The following is a 15,888-nucleotide window of genomic DNA, read 5'->3' on the forward strand; positions in this document are numbered from 1 at the left end:
TGCTAGGTCTGATGAACTTCTTATCTAACAGTTCCTACAATTACACTTTCAATTCCTTCAGTTCAGTTGGAGCCATTCGGTAAGGAGCTTTAAATACTGGCTGCGTTCCCGGAATCACATCAACGGTGAATTTAATCTCTCTGTCAGTCAAATCCCCTGGCAGATTATCTGGGAAAACATCTGAAAATTCTCTGACTATAGGAATATTGTTCACGTTAGCATCATCATCAGTAGATACAGTCAATACAGAACACAGATATCCCTTACACCCCTTTTTAATCAATTTAACAGCCTTCACAAATGAAATCAAATATGGAGGAGGTACTACTCCGACCCCATTAAACACAAATTCGGGTAAACCCGGTGGACGGAAAACTACTTGTTTCGTTACACAGTCTATGGTGGCATGGTATTTCGTTAACCAGTCCATTCCCAATATTACATCAAAATGATCAATGTTCAGAGGCAGTAAGTCAATAAACAAATGTGCATCACCAACAATAATTTCACAAGCAGGGTACATATATGCATAGGTCATAGATTCCCCAATGGGTGATGATACAGCTAACAGAAAATTCACGGATTCTAATGGTCTACTCAGTTTTCGCGAAAAAGCATGCGACACATATGAATGCGTAGGACCCGAATCAATCAGTACATAAGCATTTTGGGTGCAAATAGAGAGAATACCTGACACAACGGTCTCGGTATTCTGCACGTCTCCCGGTACTAGGGCAAACACTCGGCCCTGCCTCATGGGCTCTTTCCCGGTAGCTTTGGGGTTCGGTTTTGGTACAACAGTTGAGGCTGCCACGCTTGGTGTAGCTTTACTACTGGCTTGTGGAGCAGAGGGGCAGTCTTTAACCATGTGGCCCACCTTGCCACACCTGTAACAAGCTCTAAATATTTTGTAACAAACCCCTTTGTGCTTCTTGCCACACTCAGAACAGGGTGGTATGAGACCATTCCCTTAGCTGGGGCTAGTTGTTGACCCCGTATTCTGTTTCTTGTTCATGGGTTATGTTTTCCTTTCTTGAATTTGAAACCCTGCCTCTTACCACGCCATTCGGATGCTGGTGTTTCAGTTTTCAGTGCCTCGATGTTCGATTCAGCCATCAAGGCTCCGTCAAGAACATTTACATAGTTTGGTAACTTCAAAACATTTATTCTGTCAAGAATTGCAACATTAAGGCCGCCTTCGAACTTTCTGGCCTTCTTGTAATCAGTGTCCACCATATGCGGTGCATATCTCGCAAGCTCGGTGAACTTTGTTTTATATTCGGCAACGGACATTGTGCTCTGTTTCAGCTGTTCAAATTCAGTTACTTTTCTATCCCTGACACATTGAGGGAAATACTTCTCGAAGAAGGCTCCTTTGAATTGGGCCCAAGTCATAACAGTATTTTCATTACGGATAAGCATCCACCACCTTCTAGCTTCTTTTTGCAGAGTAAAGGTGGCCAATAGCACTTTGTGTGCTTCAGAGCACGGAAAAACCTCAAATAATTTTTCAGTCTCAAGAACCCATGCTTTAACCTTTAACGGTTCAAGGCCTCCCTGAAAGGATGACGGTTTCATTTTGCTGAACTTGTGGGTGAGAGTAATTATGTCCCCATCATTAACGTTAGTATTCTATTCCGGTACAGCCGGAGAAGGAGGTGGGGGCTGTTGATTCTGTTGCTGGTCTAATCTTTCGGTTATTAGTTCCATCATCCGTTCCAGTCTGGCCATTCTAGCCTCAGAGGATGAGGATTCAGTTGCAGTGTTTGCATTATCCATTTCACTATAAGCAGTTGCAACAATTATCAATATAGGCAGTCATTGTTTACACAGGTTCATACTTTAGCATATATTCAGTCAGTCATATCACACACTTATCATGCTCATGTAATGCCCTAATCACTTTTCTAGGACATCCTATAGCTTGTTTGGACACGTGTGTGCGGTATAACTTGTGGTAAGTATCGTTCTGATACCACTCTGTCACGACCCAAACCCGCTCCTATGGGTTTAGCACCGTAACCGGCCAGTAATCTGAGATTACCGAAGGCCTGCTTAACAGTAATACAGTAATACAGAGTACAGGGGCTGGCGGAAGCCAATACAGTAAATAAACAATGTCCAATGAGCTGTGACAGTCTGTATGCCAAAAGACGTTTCATTCAAATATATACAGTCAGACAAAACAGTATGTACATATATACAATCATTCAGTTCAGGGACCAAATCCCTATCAAACAGTACAGTAACAGTCTATACAGTCGAATAGGACAGATACAGAGACAGACGGGGAATTTAAAAACACCCCTAAGCCGTAGCTTGACCGGCTCAGAACCTCGTAGTGAGGCACAACGGTTGGCTTGACAAAACTGGAGTTAACCCCGACGCTTCTAGCTGCGATCTGGTGCCTGCACACCTACATAAATATATGAACAGTGAGCTAAAGCCCAGTGAATAACACAATGCGTAAAGAGGTTAAGAATGAATGTCCTTACAGTAATGAAAACAGTTCATTAAATCGGTATTTCAGTCGTTCAGTTAGTGCAGTCATATGTGGTACATCCATTAGCATAACAGTACAGTAAACAGTAGGTCTTAAAAGACCGAGCAGTAAATGATGGCCATCAGTCAGTAACAGTAGTGGTTCCAACGAGGGAACCGACAGAGATCTCTGTAACAGTATCAGTAAACAGTAGGTGCTAAGGATGCCACAATACAGTTCAGAATATAGGACATACATTCATTCAGTTAACAGTAATCAGTTCAGAAAGCAGTACAGTTCAGTTGTTCAGAAGATAATCATTTTGAACATATCTTTACACAGTTGTTACTCACAGAGTTTTGGGCTACAGTAAGCTAGAGCGCGTCCCCAGTCGCCAACCCTATACAGTTACAGATTGAATACACACTAAGCTACATAGTTGGGAAGGATAACAACTTAATCCCTAATATGCCTCGGTGTGGTTCTACATCTATATCCTCATTAAGATGCCTTAAACTAGGCCTAAGAATGCCTAGGATGAGATGAGGATGCAAAGATGCACTTGAAAAAGCATTTTCAGACTTACAGAAAACAGGGGTCACGCTCGAGCGTATGTTAATCCGCTCGAACGGACATGCAGACAAAGGTTTTCGCTCGAGCGTTCTGCAAAACAGTCAAAAGTGCTGAATAGGTGAAAATCACGCTCGATTGGGCGCTCGACGCCCGCTCGAGCATGAGACACAATGCTATGCTCGAGCGTCAATTATTCCGCTCGAGCGGACTCCAAAACAGAACAAAATGCTAGGAGCACGATTTCCACGCTCGAGCGCCAGTCACCCCGCTCGAGCGTGAGTCCAAATTCTGGAAATTCCAGATTTGAACCTCAAGCTCAAAACCAAGTTTTAAACCATAAATTTCGATCCTCTTGGGCCAATTTTCCAGAAAACACATCAAAACTCATACTTTAACATGATTCAAAGCTCAATTTGCAAAATCAAAGCCCAAGGGTGTTTCAAACAAACTCAATTTGAAACCAATTTCATGAATATGGAGAACATGCAAACATGCATGGATTAAAACCATTTCAAAGCTTCAATTTGATGCTCTCAGGAGCTCATTCTTTTCAAAACAAGATGAGAACATGGACTTAACATAGCCATGAGCATGCATGAGACAATTCTCCATGGAATCAACTCAAATTCAACAATTCAAACATGCATGCATGGAATGAGTTCCAATTCAACATTAATGAACCAATTCATACCTTAAATCACTAAAGGCTCAAGAATTATGCAAGAATAAGTTCAAATACACAATGAAGAAGGTCAATGATCTACCTTAGGTCTTGGATTATGGGTCAATGTTGCTATCAACCTTCAATTCTACCAAGATTCAAGCCAATTCACAATGAAACAAGTTGAAATCAACTCTTCTAGCTTCTCTCTCTCTCTAAGGTCAGTTGTGTGCAAGAAATGGAAGAAGAAATGTTTTGTTTGAGTGTATGAGGAGATCAAAAAGGTTCAAGTAGTGGGCCACCTAAGTGGCAAAATGGTAAATAAGGCCAACTATGCAATTTAACTCGTTTTAATCTAATTTAATCATACCTAACCAGTTTTCAGATAATTATACCATAAAATCACGTAAATTATGATGATTATAAAACACTAATCGGTTTCCGGTTCGGTCGCCGATAAGGCCTTCAATTCGCAAATTAAACATAAACATAAAAGCACGAACAGATAATCAAATAATCAAACGGATAGAAGTACAATTAAACAGATATACTCAGTCAATACAGTTTCAATTTCAGTCAATCAGTTCAGTAGTTTATTCAGTTCACTTATCAGTCATAATCAGTTTCAGTTTAACGGTAATCAGTGATTATTCAGTAAACAGTGACGAGGGTTGTTACAGTTATACTTGATCCTAAATATAAGATGAGTGTATTGGAGTTTTATTTTGAAAAACTTTATGGAGACAAAACTGAAGATGAAGTTGATAGGGTTTGTCAGATTTGTTATGATTTGTTGCAAGAGTATCAGCATCGAGTTAGTATGGAGACCGATGTTGTTGGTGACTTTTTTATTCATCTAGATATTGTTACAGAGACCTTTTTAGAGTATGATTTGTTTATTAGTAGAAAGAGAAGTACAAAAATGAAAAATGTAAGATCAGAGTTGGACCATTATCAAGAAAGATGATGTTTTACCAAGAACTTCAGGTTTTGATGTTTTGAATTGGTGGAAAGCCAATGGACCAAAGTATCCGACCTTACAAGTAATAGTTAGGGATATTTTAGTTATTCTTGTATCCACTATTACTTCTAAGTTAGCATTTAGTACTACTGGAAGGTTGGTAAGTCCACATCATAGTAGACTTCATCCAAACACATTAGAAGCATTAATATGTGCACAAAGTTGGTTGTGGGGATGCAGAGATGAAAGGTACTCATATTATTACTTCATCCAATCTACATATTATTATTTCACTTTTATATTACCATAGAATAATTTTAATATTGAATTTATATTCTTTACTTTTTAGGAAATTCAACATTGAAATCGGTGGGCTATGTGACTATATATGATGATACTGAGATCGCCTCGGATGAGTCGTGTGCCATTTTGTGTTAGTTGTCATTTTTTTTTTGTATTGTTAACATTTTTTACATCATATTATTAGTATTGATTATTTGTTTTTTTTCCTTTCGTTGTTTAACAAGAATTCAAGTTGAAGGAGATGATGAAAATTGTGGTGTGGTTGTATTAGAGTATTGGAGAAACAAAGTTTGTTTTTTTTTTTTTTTTTTTTTTTTTTTTTCAATATGGACTTGGTTTTTTATATTGTAATGAATTTATTTTTTTTTTAATTTTATTTTTTGGATAGCCTATTCCTTGCGGGCTATGCTTGGGACTAATTATTCTCTTTACAATTTGTTGAATTTTCTTTTGTGTGGGCTGCTGGATGGAATACGTTATTTGAATATGTTGAAAATATGTTGACAGATATGCTATTGACAGATTGTCATCCCTATTTACAGATATGCTATTTGAATATGTTGAAAATGTGTTGGCAGATATGCTATTAAATGAAGCTTGAATAGAATATATTGACAGATATGTTATTTTTTAATTTGAAGATGTTTACAGATCACTGTTAATTTTTCCTTTGAATAATAAAAAATAAAAAATAAAATCTCTGATATGCTAGTGTAATTCGGGAATTTTTCGGGGTTAATAATACCCGATCCCTGATCGGGGGCGGGGACAACGGAGACAACGGGTTCCATGCCGAGGATCGGGGGCGAGGACAGGAATTTATCACTTTCAAGGATCGTGGATAGGGAGTGTAGTCCCCCGTCCCGTCCCGCCCCTCCCCACCCCCCCTTACCATTCCTACTCCATAGCCTCTCAGATGGCACTTTTTTATTTCACTTAAAGCGAGGTCCTAGCTCAGGATTAGGAGCTGGCATAGCTAGGGATGGCAATTTGAATCCAGCCTGACAGGGATCCGATCTCCCGACCCCGATTTGAGTAGTTTTTCCCCGAAAAATATCCCTAATGGGACGAGAATGGTATTTAAAAATCAATCCCTGATCACTTTCGGGCTGGGAACGGGGATACGTGTCCCAGCCCCATCCCCGACCGGTTCCCGTATCTCCCGAAATGAAATTACTATTTTACCCCTAGGTATATATATATAAAAACCAAACCCTTATCACACTATCATTTCTCCCTCTGTCTCACCACGTCTCTCGTCTCTCTCTCTCTCCCTCACTCACGTCTCTCATCTCTCTCATATTAGTGCTTCTCTCATATCTCTCTTCCTCACTCACTTCTCCCTCTCTGTCTCGCTTGTGAAGCCCTCCATTCTCCCTCTTTGTCTCGCTTATGAACCATAGTCCATCCGTGAAGCCCACTATTGCCACAGATCTGAACTGGACTAGGAACGATCTCGTGAAGCTATCAATCTAGATCAATCTGAACAGATTGTGGTTTGATCTGAACAGACGGTGAAGCTACCGATCTGGATCAATCTGAACAGGACTGTGAAGCTACCTGACCAAGAAGAGCTACAGAAGCCCCTTTCTCTCTCTCTCTTTCTCTTTCTCTCTCTCTCCATATATATATATATATATATATATGTTGTTAATGAACAATTTTTTTTTTTAAGTTATATATACATCTGTTGTTGTCTGTTTGCGTTGATGAACACATTTTTTTTAAAAAAGTTGTTATATATATATATATTTGTTGCCGTTGGTGACGGTTGTCGATGATTGTGGTTGATCTGAACAGTTGTTCTTGTGTGTGTGTGTGTGTGTGTGTGTGTGTTTTGAGAACAGATCTATCGGAGATTTTTCAAGGTTTGGGAAACCCGATCCCTGTTAGGGGATGGAAGCGGGAGAGGTGATGATTTCCCCGTCGGGGAACGAGGGCGGGAACGGAGATTTTTCTACTTTTGGAGATCGAGAACGGAGAGTATCATCCCCGGCCCGGCCCGGCCCATTGCCATTCTTAGGCATAGCCTACCTATCCCTTTTTTTGTAACAAAAAAAAAAAAACCACATTCCACCATAACTAAATCATATTTGATTGTAATACAAATCTCCTCCTTCTTTAGACACAAAAAAATTAAAAATTACAAATCAATAGAATAGTTAAAGAATATTTATATTTTTATGATAGTACAAATATCTTATGTGCATAGTACAAGTCTAAATCATATTTGATTATAATATACACCTCCTTGATAATAAATCAGACAAAATAAAAAAATTACAAATCATTAAAATAGTAAAAGAATATTTATATTTTTGTGATGGTACCAATATCTTACGTGCAAGTCTTTGTGTCCGGTTCAACTCTTTTATACGTGTCAAAATTACACTGGAAAAAATTTTCACAAATAGTGCAATCATTTCCTTACGGTCCCATTGATTTCCTCCCCCCCTACACCTCCTTGATAATAAATCAGACAAAATAAAAAAATTACAAATCATTAGAATAGTAAAAGAATATTTATATTTTTTGTGATGGTACCAATATCTTACGTGCAAGTCTTTGTGTCCGGTTCAACTCTTTTATACGTGTCAAAATTACACTGGAAAAAATTTCCACAAATAGTGCAATCATTTCCTTACTGTCCCATTGATTTGCAATTTTCCAAAAAATAAAACAATTCCTCCCCCCCTACACCTCCTTGATAATAAATCAGACAAAATAAAAAAATTACAAATCATTAGAATAGTAAAAGAATATTTATATTTTTGTGATGGTACCAATATCTTACGTGCAAGTCTTTGTGTCCGGTTCAACTCTTTTATACGTGTCAAAATTACACTGGAAAAAATTTCCAAAAATAGTGCAATCATTTCCTTACGGTCCCATTGATTTGCAATTTTCCAAAAAATAAAACAATTCCTCCCCCCCTACACCTCCTTGATAATAAATCAGACAAAATAAAAAAATTACAAATCATTAGAATAGTAAAAGAATATTTATATTTTTGTGATGGTACCAATATCTTACGTGCAAGTCTTTGTGTCTGGTTCAACTCTTTTATACGTGTCAAATTTACACTGGAAAAAATTTCCACAAATAGTGCAATCATTTCCTTACTGTCCCATTGATTTGCAATTTGCCAAAAAATAAAACAATCCCCCCCCCCCCCAAAAAAAAAAAAACCCTAAGGCCTATTTTGAAAACATAACATTTTAACAAAAAGACAAAAACACAATATAAAAAAGTCAACAATTCTATCTATTCTTATAGATAATATATATAAATAAAAAATAAAAAAAAACCACTAAAATTACCCATTCTCAATATAGGCTGGAATCCACACTTACAAAATATAAAAGGAGAAATTATCCACAGGTCCCATGTGGAACATGTGGACACCATTTAATCTCATAACTTTTTGAGTACATCCAAAAGTCCTTTCCTCCATCTCTCTGGTTTTTTCCTCCCTTTTTATGTTTTCTTCTTTCTCTTTTTTTCTACATTTTTCTCTCATCGTCTTCGTCATAGACGATGGTGCAAGTGTTCATGTCTTTCTCCATTGATCGAGATTCACTGATAATCGCCAACCATCGAAATCAACTCGTAATTTCACTCTCACCGACGGCGAAGATATATATTTCCGACGAAGAAGATGAGTGGATCTACTTAGATCTGATGTAGATCTACTTAGATCTATCAGATCTGAGTAGATCTACATCAGATTTGGCTAGATCTAAACAAAAAATAATTGTCAGAGTATAATCCTCTCTCTACATCCGTCTTTTTCCTTCGATCTCTTTTTTTTTTCTCTGCTATACACTTCTGTTTTTCTGTTCTAATAGAGGAAATTTTCGAATTCTGAACAAATAGTTTTCGAGTTTTAGTTACAGGCGGTGAAAACTGTAAAATTTTGCAGTTTTAAAATTTTTTTTTAGTGCTGAAATGAATCATGGTTTAAAACTGTAAAATTTTACAGTTTTATAACATTCTTTAGAACTGTAAAATTTTACAGTTTCATAACATATTTTTTAATTATTTTTTTTCCGACAATATTCTAGACATTCCGGTGAGTCTTCGACGACCGTCAAATGGAAGTCCGACAGTAATAAAATGTGAACAGTGTCTGTAAATTAAAAAAAAAAAAAAATTGATAACAATTAAAAATGTATTGGACTAATTGGTGCAAGTGTTTTGTTTTAGGATTAACTTGATCTTGAACTTGATACATGGGACTTATCAGTAAGTTCCCCAATATAAAAACACAAGAATCTCATCTACCAAACACTTTTAAATAGGATCCCAACTTGTACAGACTAGCAAGTTTTCATAGAAAAAATTCAAAAACATAAAACAATACTTGAGAACAAAACCAAACTCGGACTTACACTCACGGCAATTGGAGGGGTGTCTCATTCACTTAAAGAGCAAGCTCGTATTGACCTTTTCAATGACTCATCCATAAAACAAAAACAAAAACAAAAACAAAAACAAAAACAAAAAATTAAGGAAAACAACAGGAGAAAAACAAAAATTAACAGCCAAACATACCATGATGAATTTACTAATAAGGCAAAAGCCTGCTTTTTTTTTAATGTCAATTAACTTATTGTCAATTCACGGCAAATGAAGATGCAAATGTCCAAAACCCACAACTGCAAATACATTTTGGAATCAACTAAAACAAAATGTGCACATCCAAAAAACAATAGAAATTCTTGCTTCCGTTCTTACGGTTTCCAGAGGATGGTGGTGTTTGCGATCATGGAAGTGACAACGTACGGATCCATGTTTGATGCAGGCCTCCTGTCCTCAAAATAACCTTTGCCTGCCTTCTCTGTGTCCCGGCCAACCCTAATGGAGGCTCCACGGTTTGCCACTCCCTATCAGTAAATTACATGAACAAGCACTATTGAGAATTGTGACAAAAATCATTAGGCAAAAAAAAGTGTTGACAAGAAAATGTCCCCAATAAAATATTCGGGGGGATTTTTTAGTCTTCAGTGATTTTTTTTTTACTTTTGAAGTTGATCTAGTCTAAGACAACCCTGAAATTTAAAATAAATAAATAAATATATAATTCAAACAACACAAACATAACGAAGCTCAGCAACAAAACAAAATCATGAAGGAAGCCCATAAGTCGAGCCAAAAAGAAGAAAAATCTAATAACTCCCAATATATCCGTGTACCATTCCTCAATTGGGTTCTTTCTTGGACCCATCAACTTAAAATGCTTCCAAAATATGTGCAACAAATACTATTAGTGAGAGAGAGAGAGAGAGAGAGAATTCAGAATTCATCACCATAACAATAAGCAAAAACATGTTATAGAAAGCATAAGAACTCGTGGAAAATAAAATAAGGGAAAATGTTTGAGACCCCAAATAAATCCCCCACAATTTCACCTATAATGATGTGGCATGATAGGTGTATTTTTTATTTTTTTTTTGGATAAATAGATAAATATCAACTTTTGATTTGTCATCACATTCTCAATTACGTGGGACTCTACTTCATTGCCATATTACTTCATTGCCATATCATTGGAGGTGCATTTGGGGTCTCAAATATGGGTCTCTAGCGTTACTCTGAAGATAAGCGTACCCATAAGAATGTGTTTATGTCAGCTGTTTCGTGCTTTCCTGTAAGCCGACGCTCATTGCCTTCTCCATAAGCAGCAATGTGTTCCTTGTGCTTCAATCCAAGCTTTTCGATGGCCTTCTTAATGACTTCAAAGCCCCCATCACTTCGCATGGACTTGGTACTGTTACCAACATGAATAGGCTATATTAGACATATTACACGTATAAGGGTGTGACCCTGGTCTACAAATCATTCTTGCGAGGTTTTTTCTTTTCTTTTTTTTTTTTTGGCATGCAAAATATTACCTGTAGTTGGTGTGAGCACCGGCTCCATTCCAGTCACCCTATTGACAAAATTTCACAAAGTTTAGAGACAGGTTGCCTAGTTCTTTTCTGGAAAAGGCATGTAGACTTGGTTACACTATATAATATAATGTAATGAACATTATGCTCCGTTTGTTCAGCCGAACAGACATTTTTTGCATTTTCTGACATTTGGTGCGGTGGAAAATGAAAGGCAAACGGAAAATAAGCCTATTTGAATGGAAAATGGTTTATACTTTTGACGGGTCTTACCAATCCCACCACCACCACCGCTAAGACAACCACTAAAATATTAATTTTGAAGTTGCAACTAAATATAGGAAAACATTTTCTACAGAAAATAACAAATTGTGCGCGAAAATGTGTTCCACTCAAACAAACGAAGCATTAGTAGCAAATAGTAGAGGACTTAGCAGGAAGGAAGAGGGGACATTCACAAACAAAAACTAACCTCAATAGGTTTAGGGTCGAACGAAACAACGACTCCAGCAATTTCAGTGATCCTCTGTCAGTTCAGGAAATGTGTCAGTAAGGAAACATATATGCAGATATCCGACACTTTACTGCAGTATAAGTATATATCAAATTACTTCTAGAATGTAACGAGCCATCCACAACTGATCTCCAGAACTGATGCCAACAGAAGGCCCAACTTGGAATTCCCACTACATATCACAAGAAAAACATTTAAAACTTTGAGGTCAACAAAACCAATAAACAGGGCAACTGACGAGACAAAGCATTAAGGCCATGTTTGTTTGGGTGGACATGAGTTTGGGATTGGACTAATAGTCCAATAAAATTATTAATCCTATGTTTGGTTAAACAATTGAAGTATGGACTAATTATTTTAAACTTGACTATTAGTTAAGATAGGATACATAATCCAACGGATTCGTAGTCCTAAGACTATTAGTCATGGGAATGCTAATCCAGTCTGCCCAAACAAACATGGCCTAAGTTCTATAAGGGAAAGATTAAAAAAAAAAAGTTCTTTTACTTGTACAGAAATCAATCACAGAACCAAACGCAACCCCTTCTTCAATTATGTGATCGGTTTCTATGTTCCTAGACTTTTTTTTTCCCCAAAAAAAATAAATAAATAAAATGGATAGAATGTGTAAATTAATCTTTTACCTGACCCGGCATCACCTCTCCATTGATGCCACTAATGTTAATACCAGCATAAAGACATGCTTTATAATGGGCATCGACAATGTCTCGCCCAAAAGCTTTATCCGCACCAATACCACAGTAGTATGGTCCCTGTTTTGATAAAGCCAAAATAAAACTCACAATTATTATAAACACATAGAAACCTCAATATGAAAAAGGAAGAGGAACAGTGGTGGTGAGCAACACAAATCAGGTTGGCTGAAGCTAAATAACCTAGAGAACAATCCTCTTGTGAATATTCAGGCCAAACAAGTTCTTTTTTTTTTTTAAATTCAAATCTATTTACAAAGCCATTAAATTCAAGCATCAAGAGAGTATCACAGGCCTCATCGAAAACAGGTACATCACATTTAACCAAGACTACATTTCCTAAAACAGATCCCAATAAGAAAACATATCCAGAGGTGGTTCATCAACAATTAGCCCAATGTATAAGACTCACTAAAATAAATTATTATTACTGGATGCCTCAATTTTTGAAATGGCCAGAAAAATAACACCTCATTTTGATGCTTAGCACATCATGATAAAGAAATAAATAAAAACTTGGGCCACTACTGTGCATATTGTATGCAAACGGTCCTCTACTACTACTTTCATGGAGCGAGACATACAGTTTCTAACAGCAAGCTCAAGTGGTAATTTGGCAAAAGAGAAAGAAGAAGCAAAATCACAATTGCATTTAAAACTCAGTTTAGAACACAAACTAAAACATAGTATTTCTTTTTCATATATCATATATAAAATACACCCAGAATTTCTAGTACTGAAAATTGGGCAAATAAAAAAATAGTGATCAAGACATATTAAAAAATGTGACACAATCATTTTTCAAAGAAAAAGAAGTAATACAATGACATAGTTGGTGATGGCGAAACTTCACTACCTGTGGTCCAGGATAACCTCCCACAGGCCAACCAATCGGCCACTTCACTTCTTTCTGCAACAAAGTGTACTCCTGCTCTATACCATACCTGAAAAAATAAAAATAAATAAGTAAATAAAAGTTAGTACACAATTGGGGCAGAAAATATAATGCAGATTCCCAATAATCAACATTAAAAAGCACAGTACCATATGAAAAGAACTATTTTTTATTTTATGAACAAATTAATAAATAAAAGTAGAACATACCAAGGTTCCTCAGCAACAACATCAGGGTGGCTGAATATCTTGGCAGCATCAAACCTCTTATTTGTTGGGATTGGCTCTCCACCCGGCGTGTAAGCATCACACATTACCTGCAATATTAGAAGAAAAATACTATTCATACCAATTTTTTATACAAAATTGGTCACAAGAATGATGTTTAAATGCCACGTCATTTTGCATATTTTTCTGTTTGTCACTGCTCATATTAGAAACACAACCACAAACTCCATAAATTAATTCTTTTTATAAATCAGTTTACATTATAGGGGGAAAAGAAGGGACTTACAAGAATGTTGTTGCCTCTCCTGAATGGGTCCTTATAAATTGCCTGGGGACTGTTTGCATAAACAAACCAATGTTATATCCAATCTCCAAAGAATTTTGAGAAACACACTGAAATGAAAACTGAGAATTGAAATCAAGATAACATACTATAAAATCACTTCACTGTCCTCGCCAGGGGCTTGGCCAGTGCTGGAACCATCGTAGTTCCATTGTGGTAACTTTGAAGGATCAGAGACTGGTGCATTCAGGGTCTGATTCAAGGGTAAGAAACCAAATATAAAGAAGATCATCAGCGACCAAATTACATGAAAAATTCAAATTCAAAATTAGAAAACAAATATGACAATTTCAAAACACCCTTGGTTTTCATCTGGTTTCTATTTCTGTGCAAAAACAATTTCCAAATTCGTTAACAAGTTTTTTGGTATTTGATAAAAATAAACAGTTGGCCAAATAAATTCTGTATCTGTATTTTCTAAAAATGATAAGATATAAATGAAAAATGAAAACACAATCAAACAAACCCATGTGTGCATTAAAAACTAAGACCACCAATAGAGAAGATATGGGCTTGTTTGATTGTGTTTTGATTTTTGCTTCAGGAAAAACAAAAGTCCAATATTCAAAAACATCATTGTTTTCATATAGTTTTCATTTTTTGTGCAAAAATAATTTTCAAAAAGTCATTTGACTCCGTCTAGAGTGAGCTGGCTTTTTGGCTTTTTTGACTTTTTTTTTTTTTTTTTTTTTAGTCTGGGCTAAAAAACTTAGTTTGAAAATAGTTTATTTGGCTTTTTTATTTTTTTGACTTTTTTTTTTTTAGAGAGAAGAATGTAATGATTATGGGTTAGATGATGTTTTGCTTGTTGTGGCTAAAATAGCCTATTTTGTTTTTGCGGTTATCTTAGCCCCAAAACCACTTGCCAAACACCAACCATTCAGTATTTCATAAAAATTGAGTTGTTTTCAGAATATTTCTTAAAAACAGTTCTCCAAACTTTTCTATAAATGATAAAATTAAAATTAAAAGTAAATAATAAATAATAAATAAATAAAGACAACCAAACAGATCCTATGTGTGTGCATTAATTAAATTCATTAAAAGTATTACCCTGGCTTTGCTTCTGAGGTCCATACCAGATCCACCGATCCTGTGCAATGATCAAACACATATATACACATCAAAAATACGAAATACATATTAATAATAATAAAATATGAAGAGACAGAGGGGGAAAAAAAATCCAAATTGTTATAATAAAAAACTATAAAAAAAAAAAGAGGAAAAAACACAGAAAATGTTTCAAACAAAATGGAATATATATGACTCTATGACCTATGCATGAGACATAGAAGTCACAACCATGAAGAACAAAATAAAGAGAAAATTGCAAAACAAACACTGATCTGCAATCAAGAGTGCCTTAAACATGAAAAACAAAAACATAGAGAGAAAGAGAGATCTGAGAGAAGTAAAACTAACCATATGTACTCTGCAATGATCTTCTCGGTGGACTCAGATAGATTCAAGTTGCAAAGATCGGAAAGAAGAGACATAGTGACGATCGATCAAAAACACCCACTCCAAACTAACCACACGATGCTTTTACTCTCCCTCTCTCCTCTTTCTCTCCGTACTATACGTGGTTTGTGTTGGAGTCTGTGGCGAGGAGTAATGAGCTGTAGAACCAGGGATGAGTTCGTCCTTTTATAGTGGTTGAGGTGTTTTACATTGCACTAGTTTAGAATGGTTGTTAAATTTTATTTTTTAATTTTTAATTTATTTCGAGTTACATTATTTTTTATTTTTTTATATATTTTTTTAAAAAGAGTTAAAAAAATTTAGATGGGACTGAGAAGAGATTAAAAGTTAAAAAAAATATATTTTTAACTTCGTCCCCAAAATAGATATTAGAATTTTTTTGAAAAGTAAGTTGAAAGTTAAATTTTTTGATTTTTTTTTTAAAGTGTAAAAAAAGTGATGTACACTATGTACAATCTTAAAAAGATGTATATCTTATGCACATTCTAATTAAAAAAATAATATAATTTTATATTTTTTAAGTCATTACTAAAAAAATTAAAAATAAATAAATATCATAATTAAAGAAGAAAATGACATAATTAAAATGTATAAAGTATATCATTTTTAAGAGTATGTATATTAGTATTTCCCTAATTTACTATGGCCTTATTTGAGAAGTTGACTATTTTAGTTAACTATTTAATTTTTTGACTATTTTAATCTGACTAAAATAGTTTATTAGCTTTTTTGTAATTGAGGGCTATTTTGAAAAGTGTGTTAAAAGTCACTTCTCAACTTTTAACCCATTTCCCTCTCTCACAAAAAAGTCAAAAAATAACTTTTAATCATCTTCTCAAA

General features: G+C 35.5%; 1 protein-coding gene across 1 annotated transcript; it reads right to left on the reverse strand.

The window, feature by feature from the left end:
* Positions 1 to 9,517: 9,517 nt before the first annotated feature.
* Positions 9,518 to 15,258, reverse strand: LOC145813886 (glutamine synthetase cytosolic isozyme 1-like). Its single transcript, XM_082910181.1, has 12 exons — positions 14,989 to 15,258; positions 14,617 to 14,656; positions 13,653 to 13,756; positions 13,507 to 13,555; positions 13,203 to 13,309; positions 12,955 to 13,042; positions 12,030 to 12,158; positions 11,483 to 11,557; positions 11,344 to 11,397; positions 10,875 to 10,912; positions 10,591 to 10,750; positions 9,518 to 9,866 (listed from the first exon to the last, which is right to left on the reverse strand). The coding sequence occupies exons 1-12, from the start codon at positions 15,060 to 15,062 to the stop codon at positions 9,714 to 9,716; spliced, it is 1,071 nt and encodes a 356-aa protein (XP_082766307.1). The 5' UTR covers positions 15,063 to 15,258; the 3' UTR covers positions 9,518 to 9,713.
* Positions 15,259 to 15,888: the final 630 nt, after the last annotated feature.

The sequence above is a fragment of the Camellia sinensis genome, chromosome 15 (genome assembly GCF_055761805.1).
Source record: "Camellia sinensis isolate YWXY chromosome 15, ASM5576180v1, whole genome shotgun sequence".
NCBI classification, from domain to species: domain Eukaryota; kingdom Viridiplantae; phylum Streptophyta; class Magnoliopsida; order Ericales; family Theaceae; genus Camellia; species Camellia sinensis.